Source organism: Sceloporus undulatus, chromosome 1 (genome assembly GCF_019175285.1).
Source record: "Sceloporus undulatus isolate JIND9_A2432 ecotype Alabama chromosome 1, SceUnd_v1.1, whole genome shotgun sequence".
Lineage (NCBI taxonomy): Eukaryota > Metazoa > Chordata > Lepidosauria > Squamata > Phrynosomatidae > Sceloporus > Sceloporus undulatus.
This window is the reverse complement of record NC_056522.1, coordinates 261720495-261733192: the sequence shown is the minus strand read 5'-3', so window position 1 is coordinate 261733192 and position 12698 is coordinate 261720495. Positions and strand designations below refer to the sequence as shown.

The window sequence follows — 12698 nt, the reverse complement described above, 5'->3', positions numbered from 1 at the left end:
CTGAGGGAAAAGAGTGGGGATGCTAGGAGTATATATAGAGTGGACAAAGCTACTGCAAAAAAATCTTCCCTAACTTTTCTAGAAAGTTCCAAACGTCTCTACACATGCACAGGAAAACCCATTTGTGTGATTCACAGAGACCACAATGAAGAACCCATTTGTGTATAAAAGAAACTACAAAGAAGAACCTGGCTTTCAGTAACACCATGGATGGAGAAAAGCTTCACCAAGTAGAGAGGCAAAGCCACACTGATGGTGCATGGCTCCCTGGGTCAGCAGTTTCCACAGAGAGGAAAAGATAAGTTCCTAGAGATCTGAAAACCAACAACAACAAGCACAATCACCCCACCTCTCAAGGTCCTTTCTCCAAAGCACTCTCGTGGTAAGGACAGAAAGAGAAAAGATGAAAAATGCCTCCAGTGGTTATTCATCTCCACCATCACTCCACCAGTTTTTTAAGTGCAGAAGTCTTTATTGAATCAGAAAGTAAGCTAAAAGCCTGTTTGGTTTAGATCTTAGAGAATGGCAAAATTGATCCTCCAGAGGACATGTGGGGCATTTACATTAAAAAAAACACTAGGGTATGGGGCCCCGGGAGAAGGGATACATGTCTCCTACAGGCCACACTTTTGTCATCCATGTTTTAGAACTTTGCTCCTGAAGCAAGCTGGGAACAACAGAGCCTCCTCTTCTGAAGCCAGAGCTGAAACTGGAAGGGGTTTCCTCTGCCCCAAACAGATCTGGAAAAGGTTTTGGCCCTGCATTCCCATGTTAAAATACTAAACCCATTCTTGTTGGGTCCACTCATTCACTGATAGATAACTACATATTTGCGTAACTAAACATAACAGAAAAAATGGACTTACGTATTTCGTGATGGCTATCACTTATAAGTTCCTTGTATAACTCAAATATAATCATTGTGGTAGCATCATTAAACAAAGACTCGCCTTTAATTAAGTTAATAACTATTTTTGAAAGGCCTGAAGAAAGAGAACACACACACAAAATAGCTGAAAAAACAAGTTGAATTTTTATGTTTTACAAGTGCAAAGATTATTTATCCGCAGGGCTTGATTTAATCAAATTGAAATTGATTTATAACATGAGCTATATGAGTATTTAAATCATTTCTTCAAAGAGCTCTTTTAACAACTGAAATTACAGTTTAAATCACTAGTGAAAAAATTCTATTTAACTATTTTTAAGCAGAAGTAAATTATTAGTTAATGTAATCTTACTACATATTCAGAAATGTACGTTTCACTAGAAGGTAGATGCACACTGAGCAGTTATTCAGATTTTTGAATTAATTTAAATTCATTGAAAAATTATATTCAGACTCCTTCCTCCTTGTTCATATCTATTGCATATTCCCAAATGCTTTATTCACTGACCTTAGAGATACACAAGGTGCAAGCAGGGGAGAAGAACTTCATATGAACAATGGATGGGGAAAGTGTATGCTGCGAGCCATGCGCAGCCCCTCAAGACCGTTTTACATCCTCCCAATATTGGCCCAAATATCTCTAGAGGCTATGGGAGGTAGTTTTTCCATGTTTCAAACTTACTGCCCATTTCAGACTCAGGGTAAACCTTTTTCCCAATCGGGAAAAATAACATGGATGTTGTTGACATCTGAGTCACTTCCTGTTAGGGAAAAAAAGCCTTTCCTGTTACTAAAGTGGCCTAGGAAGGGCCAGAAATGTGGGGAATGGCCCCAATACTCCATTAGGGGAGTAAAAATAACTTCCCAACTTTTGTCCACCCAATATACATGACTTGGAGAATAGGACTGATCACATTATCTCCATAAACTGCTGTTACTATTTCCCCAAGCTATGATTATAAGTTGTATAATTAGTATTCATGATAATATCTTTGATGTACTCTTAGTTTTTACTAATTATTTTAATAAAATTTTGAAGCTTGGAAATTTGATTTAAATTTTTAAAATCTTGTTTAAATTTTTAAAGATCTGATATAATTTTTAAAAAATTGATTTTTAACTTCTTCACAGCAGAATTATTCATTGCTACAGTTTCAAGTTTTCTGGAGATTAATCCAGGATATCAAGATTATTTAAAGAATGATAGGCTTAATTCAGATGTAACAAACCATGATCTGTTATCATCAGAACAATCAGGTATGACCCTTGTGTTTGTGTGCCTCCTTCTCTTCTCTATCTTCCTCTTCTTCCCGGTTCTTTCAGGTGCAAGGAAAATAGTTCAAAGCATAATGTACAACTTCAGTTTCCTCATTTTGTCCAAATATCAAAAGCTGGTTTTCTGTGTTCACAGTACTAAACCAGTCTATTCTCCAGCAAAATAAAACCAGGCCTACAAAGGTATCATAGGCCTTTATCACACGAGGACGTACGTATGTGCTCCCATCCCGAAATTGGTTAAAATGCTGGCATCCCAGAAAAGCAAGTCCTTTTGCGAATGGCTATCATACACAAGCACAACAAGAATTTACATCCACATTAAAGAGGGCCCAATTCGCATTTTTGTATCAATTGGGGAGGACAAATCCCCATTGCCACCTTGTGATTTACTTTTTCTGCACATGTGCATGCTCCAGCTGTCATTTTCACAAGGCTGAGAGAGTGTGACTGTTTGCTGGGAAAGGGAGGCAGGTGACGTGGCAGCAGTGGGTCGGTGCCTGAGGCTGCGTCGGAGGACCAGTGAGGCTTGGCAAGGGCCACCTGCGTCGCCCTCAGCGGGGGCCCCTTGCCAGTGTGGGTGACCTGAGGGGACTTGGAAGCAGCTGGGCAGAGAGAGAGGGGAGCCGAGAGGAGGCAAGGGATGCTCTCCCAGTGAGTGGCTGAGGTCGGGGCCAGAGTCGCTGGGAAGGAAAGGGGAGCCGTGGAGGCTCTTGTTGGCACTGGGGAGGAACGCTGCCGCCGCCCTCGAGAAGGTCCGGGAAGGGCTGGTGATGGTGCCGCCAGAAGGAGGAGGAGGGAGGAGGAGGCTTGGGAGGATCATGACAATTGAAGGGAGTTCATGGGCAATGAAGAAATACATTCCACACCAATACAAATGCAAATTTACTGTAATGTAAATTCACATTGCAGCAGAGTTTGTAAATTCAATATTTAGCGAATTTATTCATTTTGGGGATGACTCTCGATTGCGTTCTGATCGGCACTGGACTCCGTTCGATGTCATATGATAGGCTCATTCGAAAGAACGTGAAATCCCATGAATGACTCTGGATTGCATTCGATGTTCGTGTGATGATATCATTCAAAATAATGTTAACCCTCATGATTGTCTCCTCGTTGCCCCTGGGATAACATTCGAATTTCCCCGTGTGATAAAGTCCATAGTGTCCGAGTTAAATTTCTTGCAGTCATTTGAATTTCAGAAAGACTTTACCCCAGAAAATGGAGATGCAGCTTTCAGAAAAAAGGTTGGTACTTGACATGAAAGTTCATTCTTGGATGGCAAAACAGAAGCAACACACTCATTCATGGTTATTCCCTCATGTGCCAGTTGAAAGTGAAGTACATAGTCTAAATTCTTTTTTTCAGTTAGGTCTGTTGACTCCCTTCCCTGTCTGTTTTGTTGTAAAGCCTTTCCTGCTACCTGACTTGTTAACATACTCTTCACTTATGTCTTAACAACCTTCACCTCCTCCTATTTTGCAGCCACATTCTGGGAGGGGATAGATTGGTGCTCCTGCCATCCAAGATTAACCTTCACAGTATCAACATCTCATCCTCTGGTTGACCCAGAGAAGCAGTCCACTCACTCATGGGATTTAGCTAAGCCCCAACTTCTAAGGTGGTTGTGATTACTATAATTCTATTTTACTGCCTGTACCACTGTGGACCCCAAGCCTCCCTGTCCTGATCTGTATTTATCTATTTTATAGTGCTGAACAAAGGTTGAAAGTACTTTCTACCCTATGGCATTACATACATCCAAAGATGACGTGACTGCAAATGCTGAACCTGATATCCCAGAAAAAGGTGACCACATTTTGTGGCCAAGCCACCTTTGGGCAATTATAGTAATGGAAAATACATTCTTTTATCCAGCATGCAATCACAATTTTGAGACCCTGCTGCTTCATGATCTAGGTTGAAAGGAAAGACAGCCAAAAAATAAAGAAGCCAAAAGAATGCAATTAGTAACACTGATGCCTTTCCAAATGGATCTTTATTGAAATTCTCTCTGTTATTGGAAGTAATGTATTGGAAATAAAGTAATTCTTGAAAGCATATAAGAGACCTTGGGGGCCAAATTGCCATCAAAACATTCCACACCTCTGCTTCCACCTAAACAAAAATATCTTTTAACATGAAATTCTTTGAAGAAGCAAATCAGTCTATTTCAAAAAGTCCTAAAATCTTTGTAAATAGAGAAACACCTCCTGATTCAATGTTCATTCTCTCAAATGGATTCTAGTCTACCTGTATATTGAATCTTTCAAATATACTACTTTACTGAGTCCACTGGTCTCTTGGCCTACATCAGTACCTTGTTGGACTCCATGATCAACAGAATAAACTACAAACTTACAGTGCTCCCCTCGGTTACGAAAGTAATTCGTTCCGCGGCTAAGTTCGTAAACCCAAAAAACCGTCGTAACCCGAATTTGGGCCATAGGCCGCTAATGGGAAAAAAAGCCGCGGCTTCGCGGCCGCGCTCCATGTGAAAACAGCCCGGCCGTTTTTTTCGTAACCCCCAAAAACGTTCGTAACCCGAAAACAATAAATCCCTATGGGATTTATGCGTATCCGAAAAATTCCCGTAAGCTGGGTAATATCCGTATCCCGAGGTACAACTGTACTTCTGTAGAGGCAGGATTTTACAATTCATAGGGTCTGTGAACCTGAACATTCCTCTTTGTCTGGCCAAAAGAGTGATTAGAATCGAAAATGGTTTCCTGTCCCAGGTTCCCTTGTTTTGACAAGTGGGCATCACTTCTTTTTATCCTTCCCTTTCACCAACACTCTCTAGGGAGTTGGTTTACAAACACAGCTCCCTTGAAAAGACAAATAAGCTAAATTTTGTCCAGTGACTTCCATTCATCCTCCCTGTGGTGTTCCTTAAGATAAAGATCTTCAAAACTACCTTGTGAGCTGGTTATAATTCTTGCTGGTGAATGTGTCAGTCTTGACTGATCTACAATCACTCTAGTGCTTTTGAATCATAATAAAGGCTTTATGTAAAAGTGGTGCATAAGTCATGTCCTTAAGATGTCACAAATATCTTAAACCAACAAGAGAACTGCCGATATAGCAAACACAAAAGTTGCCATGGAGGCCCTGTATAGCCAGATCTACAGTACTTCATGTCCCTTTTGTTGTTAGTACGAGAATCAGTTTTGTCTCCTTCAAGCAGTAACTGCCCATAGAAAAACATAGCCAGATCTATGCGCAGGTCTTGTGGTAGTAATATCACCAGGGGTAGGGGTGGGGTTGATTTGAGATAATCCATATGCATTATTATATAAGTGTAACTTTTGTGACTATATTACAAATATTTTTGTCCTTAGTAGTAACTATCCAACTGTCTAAGATCTACTATCTCCTTAAACATGTCTGGTAAGGGATCTCATTTCCTTATGACAGCCTGTTTAAAAACTGAGGCACCTTATGATTTTTACTGATTTCTTTGTTTCCTGTTCTTTATTTTGATCTTGAGAACATACGTAGGAAGTTTATCACACGGGAGGAATTTCTCTTAATTTTGAATAAAAGAAAGTGGGACCAGAAAGCAGTTTTACACACTAGAATTCGCTAGTTAGCGAATTTACGTGAATTCGGAATTGCTTTCGAACTGACTTCCCATGCCCGAAAATAGCTTGCCATTGTCCAAAAGTGCACGGGTAGTTTAACACACAAATATGTGAAACCCACGATTGCATTGCGGACTGACTTCTCATTGCCCAAAGTGTGTGTGGTAGTCTATCACGCAATAACATTAAACCCCAGATGTGCGTTGCGGCTTGCCATTGGATTGAACTTCCAATTTCCCTTGTCTGATTAAAATCACCATCCTATCGCAAATAGCCTATTGGAACTATTTTCATGTTTCGTTTCTGTTCATGTCTATGGATTGGCTTTCCTCCATCACTTTTTCAATCAACACCACTACAACATGACTGCTCCTCCTCATATATTGCTCCTATTTTTGAAAACTAATAGACTGCATATTCTCTAAATGTTCTATATTTCTTAGTGCATTTTCTTTACCTCTGATTTGTTGCCTGCATATGTCTGCTAATGCACTATTCATTTCCTGTTATTCCCATGAATTTTTTTTAGTTGTTGGTGCTGTTGCTGGTAACTTTTTTGGGGTTCTTAATTTACTATAAATATTGGTTACATTTTGCAATCACTGGTAGGAAAACTCTTAAGTATTAATCGCATTTTGTTAAAGCAAACTGAAGATTAATGTATCTAATTAATAACAATTTCATTAATTTACAAATCATTACATTCGATATATTCTAGCTTGAAGAATTCCAAAATCACCGTGTGGATGTACATTCATTGCTAAATAAGTGTATAGGTAACTCTTGGCTGCATTGTTTTTTGTGACTTATATTCTGCAATTCAGACTGGAGCCGTGTGTTGATGCTGACATTGCTTTTAAACCTATGTTTTGTGAATGCAAGGTTGAAGCTTCTGATGCAGTGCTTTGGTGTGTTATGCAACACGGAGTTGTGATTGGAGTATGGGAAGATCAGGGGTGAATGCGGTCGAACGAGTGTGAACTTGGAAGTTACAACTGAGGGTGTTTGATCACAACCTGGTTGTCCCTTACCGATATCAGGGGAAATCGAATCCAAGGCAATTCATGTTTGGAATGCGGATTTCATGCAAGTGGGAGTGAGGGCAAATTGTTATTACCAAACGGTGCATTATCCATGCGGATTCAAGTTTCAGTTGGGCCCTGGCACAGTCTCGATGGGGCCCTGAAGGCATGCCTGACTTTGCACTTCGGAGTTAAGAAGGGTAGCTGGTTCCATTTCAAGGTGAATGGACAGCTTCCCTTGTCTGTTCTCCTCCTTCTAGTTTCCTCCCTGGCAGTCCAATGTCAAGGGGTCCGCTGTGGTCAGAGCGTTCCATTCAAGAATGACATTATTTTGTCATTTTATTTATTTATTAATTGCTCTGTTTTGTAATGTAACAGTTTTTTTAGTGATCAAATGGGAGATAATGCATTTTTTTTTATGTTCTCTCTTTTTTGTTATATATATATATATATAGTAATGTTATAATCTATTCTGAGCTATCCTACTTATCTTCGGTGTAAGTGTTCTATCTATATCTTGAGGTTGCGCTCTCCTCGGGGGAGGGCGTCGTCGTCGGCCGTCGTCTCGTAGGGGTTTCGTCGTCGCGTCGCGCGTCGTCGGGGTGGGGGGGGTTGGGAGCGCGGGGCTTGAGCTATTTTCGGGGTATTATCGTAGCGATCGAGGGGCGGAGCGATTTGCGGTCGCGCGGCGGGGGAAAGCGTAGGGGGGGGTGGGATATCCCTAGGGCGTATCGTAGTCGTAGGAGTTCTGTAGGAGTCGAGGTCTTTTTTTTGTCGTCTCGCGTCGTGGGCGAGTCTGCGCGGTCGGCGGGTCGCGTCGGTAAGTCCTCTAGCGTATTCGTCTATGCTGGATCGATCGTATCGATATCGTATCTATCGCGTATCGGAGTCCGCCGATCGTATGGCTGGATCTATCGTAATCTAGTCTAGTGAGTCGTAGTCTAGTTGAGTTTTTTGTTTTGTAGTCTCTTTGCTCTGCGTGTCGCTCTCTTTTTGGTCGAGCTGTCTGCGTCGTCGTGCGTTCGTCTTTGTTTTTTGCTTCTATTCTCTCTCTTCTCGCGCTGTCCCGTGCGTCGGTGCGCTCTTTCTCATCGTATCGTAGTAATTTATTCTAGTATCGTAATTATTGTCTTCTTCTATCTCTCTCGTCTTGCAATCTATTATCTATCGTATCTATTTCATCTGCTTTGTCTGATGCTCCCTCTCGTCTCTTCCCTCGCTCTCTTGTCTCTCCTCCCTCCCTCCCTCTCGTCTCGATCTATTTCTCTCGTCTCGGCATCTGGTCTGTCGTGTCGTGTCGGTCGTGTCGTGTAGATCTATCTATGCGTATTAGGTATATGAGTCGTAGTCTATCGAGATCTAGTTATCGTATCGTATCTCGTAGCTATGTATTTGCGTCGCTCTCTCGTCTCCCTCCCCTCTCTCTATTTCTTCTCTTTTCTGTTCTCTCTATCCTCGTCGTCTTTGCTTTCTCTCTATCTCTTCATCTCCCTCCTCTCTGCTTATCTTCTTTCTCTATGCTCTTCTCTCTATCTCCGCCCCTGTCTCTGCTCGCCTCTCTCTATCTCCCCCTCTCGCGGTTATCGTCCCCCTCTTCTATACTATCAGATCTCTCTCGTCCTCCTCCTTCTCTCTTTTCTCTCCTCTTCCCTCGTCTCTATCTATATCTGCCCACCTCTCTCTATTTCTCTCGTCTCTCGTCTCTCTCATTTGTTTATTTTTATTTTATTACCTCAGGCAGGCCTTTGCTGAGGCCTTCAAGACCTGGCATGCAAGCAGTGCCCTGGCCTACTTAGGCCAAGTTTAGAGTGCCTGATGCCCACAAACGCCAGCTTCCAAAGGCTTCCGGAGCTTTTGAAGCTGGGCAGGACAAACCGGTAAGTGCTCTACCGGCGACAAGCGCCCCCACCACTTTTGACCCCGTTTTAGAGGGTCAGAAACGTAGTCTTGTATGCGGAAAATACGGTAATTTTATATGTTACGCTGCGAACCTTGTTTTTGCGAAGTTGAAGTCAGATAAACAATAGAAATTGAGAATGGAGACTCAATGTTATTTCATCTGGATGGAACTGATAATTTCACATAAAATGAAAATTAAGATAGCTCCAAATGAGGTTAAGCTGGGTGTCATAAAATTTAGGGGAAAAAATGGGGGAAACAGCCATTGGACCTCAAATATGGATAAAATTGTAATAAATTATGATAGGTGGATTAGAATTTGTAGGAAAACAAGGGACTATTTAATTCCATGTAATTTTTGTGTGTGTGTGTGTGTGTGTTTTTTGCAATTCGAGTAGACAGAGTCCATAAGAACAGAGCGTTGTAGAAACAAGTACAAGAATTGAAATGAGGGGAAAAGGGGACAGCCCCTTAATAGAAGACTAAATACTCTTAAGGCACGTACACAGACGGGCCATGAGGCGCCGCATTCGCAGAGGGGCGGGCGCTTCCGGACCCGCCTGCCCCTCACGCGTAACGAGTGCTGTCAAAAGGGCGGGAGCCCGAACAATGGGGCCGACGCCATTTTGACGTCACGGATCATAGCGTCCAGACGTTGCGTGGCGCAAGTGACATTCTGGGGCACAGAAAGAAAGCCCCATTGTGGCGCTTCTTTCTGCTGCGCCCGGAACGCGCATTTGGCTGCTGCGTTTTCCTGGACGCAGCAAACCGGCAAGCGGCGCGAGACGGCTGCCCATTTCGGCGGTCGGTAACGCGCCTTAGAATTTCAATAGAAACTGACGTAAAGCTCTACAGTTTACCAACGGTAATTTTCAATATTACAATTAAAATTTATTAAGATTGTGGGAATGTGGCGTGGAAGATAACGAGTGTGCTATCGTTATTTTGTGGTGCACATGACGGAATGTGTATTAAATTGTTTAAAATCATTCTAGATTTTTGGGGATATAGGGGCGGGATAGACAACCGCCATATGTAACGTTTATACGTAACTAGGGGTTAGGAAAGGGGCGGTGGCTTCCGCACCCCCCTAACCCTAGTACGATCCTATACGTACAAGATGGGGCGCCCCCTTCTACTAGGCGCCGCCATCTTACGTACTGGACGCATAGGTCACGATGTGGTCGCGGCGCCCTATGACGTCGCGGAATGCCCCGGCGGCGTTTTGCGACGTCCACAGTGCGCCGCAAGAAGAACTCTGAAATGGAGCTTCTTTTTTTGCTCCGCGCGGGAGGCCGCGCGGTTTGGCTGCTGGGCTCCGCGGAGCAAACGGCGGCGGCGGGGAAGCGCCGCAAAGCGGCGGTTTGGTATCCCGCCAGGGAGTGGTATTCATAACAACTAAATCAAAGTAAGAAATGTAAATCAGAAAGGATGGATTTGGGAATGTATTTTGTAAAGTAATAAGCTGTGATTTTTAAAAAATGTTATGCTTTTTGGCTACAGTGTATTAAAATAATAAAATATATTTGAAAAAAAAAAGAAACTTTACTAAACCCACTCTCTCTTTGCCCCCTCTTTTCCCTTTCTCCCTCCCCGATCTCCCCACTCCCGCCAGCATGTCTCCTGTCCACGTTAAAACGTGAATGAATTCATTCAGGGGGAGCACTGGAAGCAAATGGGGCAAAATTGCAGCACAGCATCATGGGAAATTTGCAACCGGGGTTTTGCGGTGGTGTAGCAAAGCACAAGCAAAGTGTCATTCCACACCAGACCAATTCACAGGGAATTCGAAGCAAGCCTCAATGTGAATCCTGTCAACTCACTTATTTAGCGAACTCTCCAAATGAGGAGCCAGTAAGGATTCCGTCCGGAAGCACACGGGAGGAGCTCCCATTGAAAGAACCAGGTTGTAAAAACATTACGTTAACGTGAACTCGCATCGCTCGATTCACACAGTCACCTGGATCTGAGCTGGAAAAACCCTGTTTGATAACGCTTTTGTTGAACATTCTTTTAAAGCTGATAATATGGTAGGCTGTAACTCCAGGCACCTGGAAACAGTTTCCTTCCCAGCACTGCAATAGTTTATTCTCAGAGTTGGAAACATCATTAAATCCTGCAACTGCACAGTTGCTTGGTTTTTATGAAATAACTGTTAGCTGTAGAAGGTCTTCCGTTCCACCCCCCCCCCCACCTTAGAATTGCCAATTCCAATATGGTGACTGAAGCAATGCTGCAAACTTTTCTCCTATATCACCTAAGTTCTTTTATTTTGTTTTTTTTTTTTACTTTTACTGCAGTTTTATTTTTCTTCCCCTCTTAACCTTATTTTTCTTTAAATGCTGTTTTGTATAATATTTATTTACTTATTTATTTAGCTGTGACAGATAAGGCACAGTAAGCTCCTTGCTCATTTTGCCTTGTAGAAATACAGTGGTGCCTCGGGTTACGAAATTAATTCGTTCCGCGGCCCGCTTTCTAACCCGAAAAGCCTTCGTAAGCGAATTGCCATAGGCGCTAATGGGGAAAAGCCGCGTTTCGTGCGAAAAAGCCGAAAAAAGCACCAAAATTTTCTTCGTATCCCGAAAAAACATTCGTAACCCGGAACAATGATTTCCTATGGGATTTTTCGTATCCCGAAAATTTCGTAACCTGGTATTTCGTATCCCGAGGTACCACTGTGAAATTGTTTTCAAATTGCTTTCCCAGATATTTTAGAGACTCACTGTGAAGTGGTCATTGACAGGACTGTTGTTATCTCATCTCTCAAGCTGCTGACCTGCAGTCAGGATAGACTCAGCCACTGTTTCTTGTGCAGGCTGCTTTTTTCCTTTTCTTGGGAAGCAAAATTGCTTTGCCTTTCTCTCATTTTTTGCTAATTTTCTCTTTTTTTGAACTCCCTCATCTAGGAACACTTGTCCAGCTGGCAAGACAGAATTTTTAAAAAACTGAGAGGGAAGAGAAGAGAATGAATGATGCAAACTGATAAAGGAGTCTTGCATTCTCAAGTGGCACATGAGGGAATAACCCATGAATAAGTGGATTGCTCATCCATGCCATCCTAATAATGAAAGGGTTCACATATCTTAAGCAAGCATAGTGCAACTGTGCTGATACATAAGGATAAGACATACCAGGTACTTGAAAGAACCCACTCAAGACAGCTAAATGGTTTTCAGTTCTGAAGTCACTCACTTACATTATATTTCACATTTGAAGAATCATTCTTATTGATATCCCCAAGCCAGTACTTCCAAAACTTTGAATATCAAATATTCCTGACTATTTGGCTTGCTAGCTAGGAATTCTGAACATCTGGGGAAACAAGCTTAAGACTTTCTGCTCTAAACATCTCTTAATCTGATTAAATTTAGAATTATCAGTTAAGAAATATCTGTAAGCATTATGCTACCAATTTTATAGTATTTTAGAAAATCAGTGCAGACTCTTACTCACCAATGTTTCTGACAGAAGCCACAGAGAGGACAGGGTCTGTTGTACTAAGAATTATTCCAAACAACATGCTGTCATCCCAGGACCAGTTGTACTTATTAATTTTATAAGTTAACCATCCAAGGAAAGCACAGTTCATTAGAAATCCAGGAACTGCAAGAACTAACACCTTTAAAAAGAATTGACATATATGCTAGATCAGGTCAGAATCATATGATAAAATATAATTACATTAAATAAACATGAAAAATACTGAAAGTCTAACTGCATGATGATCTGAATGGCAAAGCATTTGATCAGCTTTATTAACTTTAAAAATTAAATGGCTTAGGTCCAGACTATCTGAAAGATCTATATCTGCATACAAACCTGCAAGAGTTCTAAGATAATTAGGAGAAGGCTTTCTCTCTGTCTTGCTACCATCAAAGTCTCATTTGGTGAGGACATGAGAGAAAGTCTAATGGTTTGTCCCTCTGGTATGCCCTTTCACAGGAGGCTAGACAAGTGATGGCGAACCTATGGCACGCGTGCCAGAGGTGGCACTCAGAGCCCTCTCTGTGGGCACACGCACCA

The 12698-nt window shown here is 42.0% G+C and overlaps 1 protein-coding gene across 1 annotated transcript in view; it reads right to left on the bottom strand.

Moving 5' to 3' along the window:
- Positions 1–12698, bottom strand: part of LOC121926322 (sodium/hydrogen exchanger 10-like) — a 587624-nt gene that overhangs the window by 115699 nt on the left and 459227 nt on the right. The window contains exons 4-5 of the mRNA XM_042459209.1: positions 12129–12294; positions 867–983 (exon numbers count right to left, since the gene is read on the bottom strand). Coding sequence (XP_042315143.1) covers positions 867–983; positions 12129–12294 — 283 coding nt within the window. The remainder of the gene's footprint in view (positions 1–866; positions 984–12128; positions 12295–12698) is intronic.